Source organism: Rattus rattus, chromosome 1 (assembly GCF_011064425.1).
Source record: "Rattus rattus isolate New Zealand chromosome 1, Rrattus_CSIRO_v1, whole genome shotgun sequence".
In the NCBI taxonomy this organism is placed as follows: Eukaryota; Metazoa; Chordata; class Mammalia; order Rodentia; family Muridae; genus Rattus; species Rattus rattus.
Genome location: NC_046154.1, coordinates 196,395,169 through 196,408,086, shown reverse-complemented (window position 1 = coordinate 196,408,086; position 12,918 = coordinate 196,395,169). Strand labels below are relative to the sequence as shown.

General features: G+C 42.1%; 1 protein-coding gene across 1 annotated transcript; it reads right to left on the bottom strand.

Moving 5' to 3' along the window:
* Positions 1-8,053: 8,053 nt before the first annotated feature.
* Ifng (interferon gamma) lies at positions 8,054-12,707 on the bottom strand. The gene is made up of 4 exons (XM_032890807.1): positions 12,588-12,707; positions 11,384-11,452; positions 11,098-11,280; positions 8,054-8,775 (listed from the first exon to the last, which is right to left on the bottom strand). The coding sequence occupies exons 1-4, from the start codon at positions 12,696-12,698 to the stop codon at positions 8,668-8,670; spliced, it is 471 nt and encodes a 156-aa protein (XP_032746698.1). The 5' UTR covers positions 12,699-12,707; the 3' UTR covers positions 8,054-8,667.
* Positions 12,708-12,918: the final 211 nt, after the last annotated feature.

The following is a 12,918-nucleotide window of genomic DNA, read 5'->3' as shown; positions in this document are numbered from 1 at the left end:
AACCCCTTTGAAGATCAAACAACCTTCACAGGAGTTGCATATCAAATATTTATATTATGATTCATAACAGTAGTAAAATTACAGCTACGAAGTCGCAATGCAAATAATTTTATGGTTAGCGTCACCACAGCATAAGGAACTATATTAAAGGGTCACAGCTTTAGGGAGGTTAAGAACCACTGGCATCGGGGATCTCTAGCCATTATCTCATCCCAGACCACACTAAGTCTCAAACAGTTCACCAAAATGACCATTGAATCATTCCTAGCAGTAGCCTGATGGTTTCTAGTACAAGTAAGCAGACTGTGGCTAAGAACTCCACTCAAGCAAGAAGCATCATTAACTTTCAGGTTCCCCAAACTTTCTCTATTTTAAGTAATGAGATGACAACTTCCACATTTTCTATATGTCAGTGCTGAAATTAAAAGTATGTCCTGGTTTTCTGTTTTAATCATAAGCAGCTTGGTGTCCACAGCTACCATCATCTGATTGCATACACATCAGCCTAATGATTGACACTAGTGCCACTGGGACTGCCAGCCAGAATGTCCACACTTGCTTCCCCAAGGCAGTCTGAATCTCTTAACATAGTGAAAGGTTCTAAGTAGAAAATGTTGAGAGTGAAAAAGGAGCAATAGATAGATAGATGATAGGTAGGTACATAGATAGATAGATAGATGATAGGTAGGTAGGTAGGTAGGTAGGTAGGTAGGTAGGTAGGTAGGTAGATAGATAGACAGACAGACAGACAGACAGATGATAGACACACAGACAAACAGAGAGAACTCATAGTTGACTTAGAAATTACCTAGCTGAACTTCGAACTCATGGGGAAGACACGAGCTTCTGCTAAGACAAGAAGAAGGACACACTCTACATCTCAGTGACAACAGTCAGTAGTACTGCATGAAAAGTCTCAGGATAAGCTGTATGTATGTATGTATGTATGTATGTATGTATGTATGTATGTTTATATGTAGTATGTAGGCTTTGGAACTTTAACGCTGATTAACTCTGAAACAGATTGCATATAGGTAACTCAAACTTGTGTGATATGATTGGAATAAAATATTTCAAAAGTTTTTAATTTACTGGACTGTAATTATGAAAAGTCTCACAGTGGCTTTACTGTATTTTTCTTTTTAACTAATCAGACTCATAGAACAGTTGTGAACGCTACATAGTTCCCAAGTCATCTCATAGGAAGTCGCTGACTTGATGACCTATCATCTCTGAATGCTTTCTTGTACATTTCCCACCCACAAAATTTTTCCCAACATAATCACGACGCAGCCATCAAAACCAAGAGCTTTACTCTGGTATATGACTGCCAGAAAATTCTTCAGATCTTTCTCTGGTTTCACCAAGTGTTCTAAAAACACCCACCTCCTCTGCAACAGTCTAATTCAGTATCATACTCAGCCGTCACATCTGCCTCAATCCAGCTGCTCTCAACTGTAGGTCTCCACCCCCTTTGGGGGTGGGGCAGGAATGTCGATCCTTTCTGCCAAGGATTGCCAAAGACGTTAGAAAAAACACAAATCTTTATATGATGAGTCATCACAGTAGCAAAGTTACAGTTATGAAGTAGCCACAAAAACAACTTTATGGTCAGGGGTCAGCACATGAGGAACTGTACTAAAAGCTCAGAGCATTAAGAAGGCAGAGAACCACCAGTCTGATCCATTTTAGCATGGAATAATTACTTAGTCTCACCTTTACTTACATAATGCTGATATAATGACCAGCTAGTTCAGCGCTGAGGACCAAACCCAGGGCATTGCGCTTGCTAGGCAAGCACTCTACCACTGAGCTAAATCCCCAACCCCTCATGTGGCGTTTTCTTGTGATTAAAATACTTTGTGTCTTTCACAGGGACACCATGAGTGATGTACTTTGTTTCATTACATCCAGGAAGGTTTCCTGTCTTACGTATGTATGTTACGTTTATCTTCTTACAAATATGGTTCGCTTTATCCCTGACTACTGTGGTGTCTGCTGCGCTTCTCCAACTTAAAGTTATTCCTTCCCCATCCATAGTTAACTAATATCTGACATTTTACTACCATGTAAACTTTTCACTCCTCATCAAATATTGCTCATTCCTTTGTATATGTATACATATGCACACACACATATATATACATATACATATGTATTTCTGTATTTAGAAATCAAGACTCAAGAGCAGGCAGTATCCTTATTACTAACCAGAAATTGCTGCTGTCGGGGGACAAGAATAGGAACACATATACAAATAGGTTCTTGTAACCCCTGATCTTTTCTATCTTGTTATACTGAAGACCATATGTTCATTCTAATATATCCAATTCAAGTTCAGAATTACACAGTTGGTTCTGCAATCTCCCTTTTCATACTACAGTTCTCTTTTCTCCTCTGAGAATGCATAGTATATTCTACATGGAGAATGCAATCATAGGACTATATTAGGAAGGAACGCCTGTTCTTACTCATAATGTATGTGGTGCTCAGTGTCCAATAGTTACCAGCTTTCTGTCTGTGCCGACACACCAACACACCAACACACTGACATACCAACACACTGACACACTGACACACACACTGACACACCAACACACTGACACACTGACACACCGACACACTGTCTCCATTTGACTGCTATTCCTACTTCACTCTGATTCCCATGCTGAGTTCTTGCAGTGTGCAGATGGCCCCTTCATCCTGCCTGGGCTCAGACACCCACTGTAGGCTATCATTCCACATGGACAACATTTTCTTTTCCTGAAAATTTGACAACCCTTGCTAGATGACCTCTGTGGGGCACTGCAGAGATGTCTATGTCTCAAGTTCCAGAATCTACAATGTCACTTTATATCATGAAAGGGGTTTTTCAGGTGCAGGTAAAAATCTTGAGATGGAGATATGGTCCTTGACATAACTTGCTTCTCCATTGTGATAAAACATTGTTCAAAAGAAACTTGGAAGTAAGGGTTTCATCTGGCTTACATGTCCCAAACACAGTCCATCACTAAAAGAAGTCAGGGTAGAAACTCAGTTAGAAGCAGAGGCAGGAACTGTGCGAGGAAGACTGGCCACTGGATTTCTCAGGGCTCACACCCAGCTACCTTTCTTACACTTCCTGGGACCACGCATCTAGGAACTGAACCACCAACATGGGCCAGGGCCTTCCCACATCAAGCAATGAAAATCAACAAAATGCCACACAGACACACCAACAGTCCAATCTGATGGAAGCATTTCCTCAACTGGGGTTCCTTCTTCCCAGATGTGTCAAGTTCACACCAAGATTCACCATGACGATCTTGAATTGTTAGGGTGATCACAGTATAAACTCAAATGTCTTTATAAGAGGGAGATATGAGTGTCAGTACCAGGGCAAGAGAGATTGGAAGATGCAATATTGAAGGCTTTAATGAAAGGAAAGACCACTGTACAGTAGTAAGACCAACCTCCAGACACTGGAAAAGATGAGGGGACAGACTATCTGCTTGGGTCTCCAGCATGACTACAGCCCTGCCAGGTGACTTGATTTCAGTCTGGGTTTGGATTTCCACTGGTCAAATCATCAGACAGTAATATATTGTCTTATTGCAACTAGTTTGTGGTGACTTATGGAATGAGAAGAAGTTAGTATATTCCCATTCTTTTCAGCCTAATGCTTTCTACCCAGGCTGCCCCCTACACGTGTACATTCTTCACACTACACTCAGAAGCTAACTTCCACAGTAGCCAACCATGGTTACTTGCCTTACTCTGATGTACCTGATCTAGAATTACAAAACATGAAGGAATGAGAAAAGAAGAATGAAGAAAGAGAAGGAGGAGAAAACCTGTTGGTGTTAACCATTATGTTCCAGTCATCCAGACACCAGCAAGCCACTAGCAAAGGTATACCAGATAGTTCTGAGAGATTCTGAGAACAGAAGGACTTGGTGCTATAACTGTGTTCTCACTCCAGGCCTTGGTTGTTGCCTCTGTTGCTACTGGACCAAGGCAGATGCCTGTCCTTGTTAACATAGAACAAAAGTAATTACCACCCTCATCTCCCTTATTCTAAAATATATTCAATTCTGTCTGTAAGTCCTACAACACCCCTAAGAGTAAATGCAAGCATTAAAAAAAGATAATTATTGACAACTACTGAATAGACCAGGGTCAACTCGAGTTTTACTGAAGGATATTCCCTGCCTCACTCTCTGTTACCATCCCAACAAAATAAAGTTTTGACTTTCTGTATCTTGGAGTCTGGATCTAATTGACACCACCTGCACTCATAATAAAGAAGAGAATGTTAACGTAGCCCCAGACTGACATTTCTAATGTTTTACTTTCTACTGTGTGATTCATCACTTCTCAAAATGAAAGATTTTGAGAATTCCTAACCCTTTCCCTATAGATATCATCTGCCTCTCTGGTCCACATCAAACCATCTCACAGTAAATTTACATCTGCAGTGACTTTAAATCTGCCCACCATACAACAGAGCATGTGTTCCACTATGTTCATAGTAGCCTTATCTATGATAGCCAGAAGCTAGAAACAACCCAGATGTTCCACAATGGAAGAATGGATACATAAAATGTGGTTCATTTACACAATGGAATACTATTCAGCAATTAACAATGAGGACATCATGAGTTTTGCAGGCAAATGGATGGAACTAGAAAATATCCTAAGTGAGAAAACTCAGACTCAAAAGGGCATGTATGGTATGTACTCATGAATAAGTGGATATTAGCCAAAAAAAAAAGTATAGAATACCCAGAATACAATCCACAGAACTTAAAGTTAACAAGTGGAAGGGCCCAAGTGAGGATGCTTCAATGTCACTTGGGAAGGAGAAGAAAGCAACACAAGAGGAAGAGGGAGAGACGGACCTGGGTGGGAGAGGGGAGAGAGAGGGGAAAATGGGAACAAGATCAGGTATTAGCGGGCAGGGTGGGAGTGGGGACAGGAGAGAAGCCCTGAGGGCCAGTAGAATGAATGGAAATATGCAACTTCAGTGGGTGAGAGGTGGGGGAACCCTCTAGAATGTTCTAGAGACCTGGGAAGTGAGAGATTCTCAGGACTCAAAGGGCAGGACTTTAGATGAAATGTTCAACAATGGGGAGAGGGAACTTGGAGAGTCCACCTCCAGTAGGAAGAGGAGGGATGGAGTTGCCATCCCACAGTCAAAAATACTGGCCCAGATTTGTTCCTGTCTAAAAGAACTACAGGGACAAAAATAGAGAAGATACTGAGGGAAGGGAGGTCCAGTGACTAGCACAACTTGGGATCCATCTTAAGGGGAAGCTCCACTCTATGGTATGCTGATTCTATGGTATGCTTACAGACAGGAGCCTGGCCTGGCTGTCCTCTGAGAGGCCCAACAAGCAGCTGTCTAAGACAGATACTTAAACCCAACCAATGCACTGAAGTTGGGTACTCCTGTGGTTGAATTAGGGAAAGGCTGAAGAAGCTGAAGAGAAGGGTAACTCCATAGAAAGACCAGCAGTCTCAACTAACCTGGACCCCCAAGATCTCTCAGACACTGAAACACCAACCAGGCAGCATCCACCAGCTGGAATGAGACTCCCACACTTATACAGCAGAGAACTGACTGGTCTGGCCTCAGTGAGAGAAGATGTGCCTAACCCTCAAGAGACATGAGGCCCCATGGAGTGGGGAGGCTGGTGGGGGGTGGGAGGGGAAGAAGGGAACATCCTCTTGGAGACAGAGGGAGGAGGAATGGGATGAGGAACTGTGGGAGGGCAGACCAGGAGGAGGTAATGACTGGGCTGTAAAAAAGTAAAAGTAATAAGAATTTTAAACTAGTCTGCATCAACCAGCAGCATCTCATGTCAGTCACAGGTATGCCAACATTAGCCTAAGGGTTTTCATTCTTTCTTCATCCAAGACTTTAAAGTTTTGCAGTCAGGTTGCATCCACTGTTGCTTAGTTACCCAATAGTGATTACAGTAACCACTGATTATTGCCAAGGACTAAAATGACCCCTTGACACAAACTATTTTGAAATGATGCTGCTATTGTGGGAAGGCAAAGTCAAAACTCTGAGAAGGACACTCCCAACAACTAACCTGTGCCCCTACTCATGTCTATATATATATTATTGGAAATTTTATGTATTCACATTTCAAATGTTATCCCCTTTCCTGGTTCCCCTCTCCCATCCCCCTCCCCCTGCTTCTATGAGGATGTTCCCCCTCTCACTCATTCACTTCCCCCTCCCGCCCTGCCATTCCCCTACACTGGGGCATCGAGCCTTCACAGGACCAAGGGCCTCATCTCCTATTGATGCCAGACAATGCAATCCTCTGCTACATCTGCAGCTGGAGTCGTGGGTCCCTCCATGTGTGCTCTTTGGTTGGTGGTTTAGTCCCTGAGAACTCTGGGGGGGTCTGGTTGGTTGATATTTTTGTTCTTCCTATGGGGTTGTCCTGAGGACAGCTTAAATCATGTCATTACATCCATTATTCTTGTTCACATAAGTGATCGTAAGTCCAAGTTCATAACACATTCATATGTACATTGTAAGACCATCTTTTGACAATTCAAGAGAGTCTTCTAGAATTCACAACCCAGAACGTATCAAAGTCATTACATTTAGAGCTTCCTTGTACCTAAAAGGCACATGCCTCTCTCACTTCATCCTCCTCCTCCTGTGGTGACTAATGTCCCTTCCCCCTATTTTGGGGGGATTGCCCTTCAGGTCTTCTCTTTCTTCTTTCAAGCCTGAAGAATCTTCTTCACTCCAAAGCCTTTCCAAGAGTATTGGTCTTGCCTGGAATCCAAATGGGTATCACCCTTGTAAATTCTTCCTGAAATGGTTTTTCTTTGACTAGGAAACTGTAAACTACTTCTATTTAAACCTCTGGATGACCCACTTCATCCTGCTGACAATATGCTTCCTTCATCCTTCTCCACTCTATTTTTTTCCATAGCAACGAGAATCTTTAAAACACCATGAAACTTGAAGACATACAATATATTCTATTCATTATCTATTTTCCTAGTTGTTCAAATTCTCCAAAGTTTCTAAACTACCTAGGCACTTACCAGGTGCCACAATAAATACATTTGGGTGAAAGAGTGGATTCACACATAGTATTGGGAGGAAGGCCCACATTTAATTATTCCCCATTTTCAAATAAATAAAAGATTAGAGAATATAGAGGAGTTATTAAAGGTCATGCAGTTTAAGGTGGCACAATCTTGGTTCCAATCCATGCCTCTCTCCCTAGAGCTCTGTCACACTGTGTCTATTGGTTTGCTGACTTTACACAAGATAGAGTTATTTAGGAAGAGGAACCTCAGAGAAATTTTCTCCATCACATTGCCTGGAGGCAAGTCTGTAGGGCATTTTCTTAATTAGTGATTGATATGGATGAGCCCAGTCCACAGCCTACAGTGGGCCAGTACCACTCTTAGGGAGGTGGTTCTGAGTTGTATAAGAAAGCAGGCTGAGCAAGCCATGAGAAGCAAGCCAGTATGCAATGTTTCTGCATGGCATCTTCTTCAGTTCCTGACTCCAGGTTCCTGCCTTGAGCTCCTGCCCTAGCTTTCCTCAGGAATGAACTACAATCTAAGGGTTGAAATAAACCCTTTCTTTGCCAAGTTGCTTTTGGTCATGGTATTTTCTCACAGCAATTGAAATTCTAGGACATACACCAATGATGTTTGCCTACTGTGAATGAGAAAGAAATGCTAGGGTGTTGCAGAGAGAGAGAGAGAGAGAGAGAGAGAGAGAGAGAGAGAGAGAGAGAGAAGAGACACATCCATATATCGAGCTAAGCAGTTTGCATACTCCCCATTGCAGGGGCTCCAGTTGATTAGCCACACATCTTTGAAAGAAAATTCAAACAGCTGCCAACCAGAGCTGTGAAAACAAGCACATTGTCAGTAGAGAAAAGCACCACACTCAATGGGGCTTAATGCAGCTCCAAGATTCCCACAGCTAAAAATGACTTATTTCCTTCCCATTCATGACTAGGTGGTTCATTCACCCAGGTCCTCTCTTAGAAGAAGTCTGACGCAGCATAACTGGTTGTGGAAAGCAAACTTTATTCATATGCAATTAGACAGTGATACACTATAAATGGGTGAGGTTTTGTCATTCGGGTGTAGTCACAGTTTTTGGCAGTATATGGAAGCACCAGGTTTAAAATCTCCTGAGACAATGCTTTTCCCCGAGGGACAGTCTGTACTATCTGACACATTGAAGTGCTGTCTGACCTGCTATAAAAGCGCTGGCCCGATGTATAGACATTTCCTCTGGTCAGCAGCACCTCACGGGGTCATTGCAGTTCTGAATGTTCCCTGTTGGCAAGTGAAGTAAGTGTACAAGCCACAGTGTGAGTTCAGTCAGCTGGTTGGCTGTCCCCCCACCCCAGATACAACTTCATAATCACAGTCTGGGTTAATTAGTCAGAAAGAATGATTGGTCAAAGAGGAATAATTAAGGACACAGAGATTATAAATAACACATATATTAATAGAAATTCATCCTTATCACATATAAGTTGTTACTATAAATACTTCTTTGGTTGATGAGTCTAAAATATATTCTCCATATAAATAAATTTAAATATTAATAAATAGGTTTAGTTTTAAAATTCAAATAGTGCTGGCAGAATTCTTCTTATCGCCACACTCTCTACCCCAGAATCAGCACCGACTCCTTTTCCGCTTCCTTAGGCTAGATTCTGGTGACAGCTGGTGGATCACTCTGATGAGTTCATTGACAGCTTTGTGCTGGATCTGTGGGTTGTTCACCTAATGGAATAGAGAGGGAAATGAAATTAATTCCAAGCATATAAGTCACTGGACTATTCTTCTTGACATCATGGTCAGTGAAAATGAAAATATTCCTCTTAACAAAAGTAGTACAGCAATCTATTCCTTTCACTTGTGGTATTCGCTTCTGTAGCCGTTAAGACCAATAGGAGCATGAGATTCCCAAGTTGTACAACAGGGGTTGGGCTGAGTCACTCACACATCTATCTTTCCCCTAACTGCTACGAAAATCTCAAAATGGAGACCAAAAGACTCCTGGGTGGAATGGGGTGGGAAGAGGGTGGGGGTGAACAGATGGTAACTCTGAACTTGAACCAGACACTTAATCTGCTGGAACCTGTTTTCTTGTGAAGATATTGGCAACATAATCTCTTATCTACATTGTCTACCACCTTCCTCTTTGATTAATCCTCTCTATTCAGACCAAGAAAAAAATTACATTAGCCAACGCTCCCTTTGCTGTAGTAGAATGCTTTAGAGATCTACCAAGGAGCTCAGAGACCCAGATGCCTTTGTGAGTTAAGAGATTCTGATACAAGCAGAAATTCGAGGGCCACCAAGACAGACTGAGTGCTATGGGAACAACCCAAGTCCAAAATAAATGGGAAAAAAATATTTTCAGTTTCCCCCAAATCAGATCAGTGTCATCATTTCTGGGATGGGATTAAAAATAAACACAAATCTCAATCGGATTAGTAATAATCAATTTGTTGACACAGAGAGCATTCGAAATTTGGAGGTGAACATTGTTTTCTGTTCCTTGCTTTCTACACCATTGATTTAACTACTTAGACTTCTCCATTCTAACCAGAAGGACCACTTGGGCAATTTTGTGCTTAATAAAATGAAAACCATTTATTGTTATCTGGTTTGTTTGTTTGTTCTAATACTGGAAATACTCTGAGTCCCTTGCTACATTTCCAGGAAGGACTCAGATGTTTACAGAACTAGTTACTAAAAGAAATGTGTGTGTGTGTGTGTGTGTGTGTGTGTGTGTGTGTGTGTCCCTAAAACATGTTGACAATGCATCAAAATAGGACAAAAGTTAAGAGCTTGCTCAAGGTCACCCATAGGAAGCACAAGACCCAGATTTTCCAAAAAGATGAAGCCAAGGCCTTAGGATTCTCCCGACTTAGGTTTCTCGCAGCTGTGTGTTGTGAAGACAAATGTATTTCCTGGTCTTCAGAACATTGGTGAGAATCCAAGAGACTTAGCCAGAGCTGACTGGCAAGTCAAAAGCAAAGTGGGTTAGGAACAATTACTTTATCCATCTCTCGTTGATGGACAGAGATAGGCTACCACCTCCCAGCACCTGAGAGAGGGCAGGAGTCTAGTTAGAGGCAGACTCAGGTAGACTGAAAACTGAGGCCAGAACGTAACAAGACACCTGGCCCTTTCATTTGGCACCCTTCGCCATCAAAGCCTGAGAACTTTTGAAGGCCTTTGCCTTCTATAAAAAATTTAGTAAAATGAGAATTGCCTTTATGCTTTCAAGTTACCTTTCAGATTCTTATGGCCATAATTTAAAGGTGTAGGATGATTTCCTGACATAAAGCAAGGAATGGCTGGAATACCGCCATATCTGAAAGTGAATTGACCAAGCCTTTTATAAGACCTCCAAAACAATCCTTTGAAAGGACATCTACCATTGCTTCACCTGAAAACACACTGAGCTGCATAGCACGAGAGACTAACCAGAGCCCAGGGGTAGGATGCCCAGAAGTCTCCTCAGAGCCTGATTCCTTTCTTTCCCCATCCTCATTTTCTACCTGTGGCACTGTGGTGGTTTTGTTTTGCTTTGTTTTTGACAAAAGAGATAAAACTGAGGTAACAATCCCAGCTGGTTCCTCTCAAGATGGGGAAACTGCACCCCAGCCAGTTGTGTGAGTCATCTGAAGTCAGCGCTCCTTGTGGCCTGGCTGGGAGGAGGAGGAGGAAGACACAGTCTTCTCACTCCCTCCCACCGCTCTTTCCACTAACACACAACCTCCCAACCTAAGTGAGAGTTTCCATCACACACTCAGGGGGGATCACAAGAGCTCTGCTCAATGCTCCCCTCTTCTGCCTCCTCCTCAGCGTTTACCCAGCGTGTGGGTAATGGTTTGAATGTCTGTGTTTTTCCAAAATTGACAAAGAAAAAAAAAAGGCAGATTCCTCCAATCTGCCTGCGGTGGGGAAACATCTCAGATCGGGCTTCATCTCTCAGCTTTATCAACTGATGAGTAGATAATTTCTACTGTCTGATAATTCAAAGACAATGCGAAACAAACAATAATACGGTAGTTTGCAAAGCTGTCTCACCTCGAACTTGGCGATGCTCATGAACGCATCCTTTTTCGCTTTACTGTTGCTGAAGAAGTTAGTGATCAGGTGCGATTCGATGACACTTATGTTGTTGCTGATGGCCTGGTTGTCTTTCAAGACTTCAAAGAGTCTGAGGTAGAAAGAGATAATCTGGCTCTCAAGTATTTTCGTGTTACCGTCCTTGGGAAACAACACAAAGAGAGAATTGTAAGAACCGGTTCATTAGAAACAACAGGAAAGCAGGGGAGGCAGGGGGGGGTGTTGGTGGGGATATTCAGCTCACCTTTTGCCAGTTCCTCCAGATATCCAAGAGGAGGCTCTTTCCTTCCATAGCATCCATGCTACTTGAGTTCTGAGGAGAAGAGAAAAGATCGATTTGTAATTATTTCACCAAACTGCCCTGAAAAATATCTGTGGAGTTTTGTTGAGTGCAGTGCTGACAATAATGGTCATGAATTGCCTCCTCGGCCCTTCAAAGCATCTGCTGAGTATCCCCCAAAAGACTGCATTTATCCAAACACTAAGTATGTTCTTTTAGCTTCAGGATTTTACTGGCCCAGACATGAAATTGCAAGGTCACAAATAAACTCAACTCCCAAATAACTGTAGTGAGCTAAAAAGAGAGTTACTCTCAAATTAAGAAAGGGAGAAAGAACATCATCATAACAATTCCGCTGTGCACACTGCCCCCTTATGGTCCAGGCTTCTGTAACATCGGTCTGTGCCCTAGTAGGGCTTAATTGCTGCTCTAAAAGTTAGCTCCAAACACATGTATGAGACAGCTTGATTTACACCGTAAATACTCAAACACTAGTATACTAGCTATATGTATACTAGTATATACATTTGGGACAAATTGTAATATTTTAAGGATATAAAATTTGTCTCTCTTAACCATTAGTTTAAAAAAATTCAAATAAAAACCCTTAAAACTCTAAAAAATATAGCTCTCCTCAAACCTTGCCAAGTGGCTGGCTTTTGGTGATACTTTGATTGCAGTAGAATTTCAAAATTACTCCTTAGGGAAAAACAACTTCAAGGGGGCATTTTCTTTAGCAGAAATGTTAAGAACTTTGCCTTTGGTTACTTTAAGTGATAAGCTGTTTCCCTGGGTAGTTATAGTAGTTTCATCTCTCACTATCATTTTCAAGATGTCTGAAAGAATGAAAACCATGAAGGTAAGGATATTTCTTATCATGACTAAATAATAAGACACCACAAAAGTGATCAGTATCTTCGTACCTTGTATCCATACTTTGCCCATCTCTGGGGAGATTGGCTAATGCCCTCTGACTCCATAGTAATCAAACAGAGGGCTAAATCAATAGCAAGATCATTAAGTCAACGAACACCTCACCGACATATAGCCAGGCAGCACCCCGTCGTCTCAAAATGACTGTGGGCCAGAGATGGTAGTCTAGCGTTCACTACAGGGAGTCAACACCAGTCACCATCAACCACAGGCATTATGAAAAGATCATACTTACAAAATAGTTCTTCAGACTTTCTAGGCTTTCAATGAGAGTGCCTTGGCAGTAACAGCCAGAGAGGGCCATGAGGCAGAGCTGCAAAACCAAGACGCGGCGTGTAGCACTCATTGTCTCAGAGCTAGGCCAAGGCAGGGAAAGCCCAGAACTCCTGTATTAAGTCAGAGAGTCCGAAGAATCAGCTGATGTGTCTTCTCTAGATCAGCCGATGGCAGCTATACGCTGCACCTCTCTTGCTTCCAGTTTTATACATGACCAAAGGCTTCTTGGGATTACGTATTTTCACAGGTTTTTTTTTTAAGTTAAGATGGTGAAAGATAGGTGGCGGGAG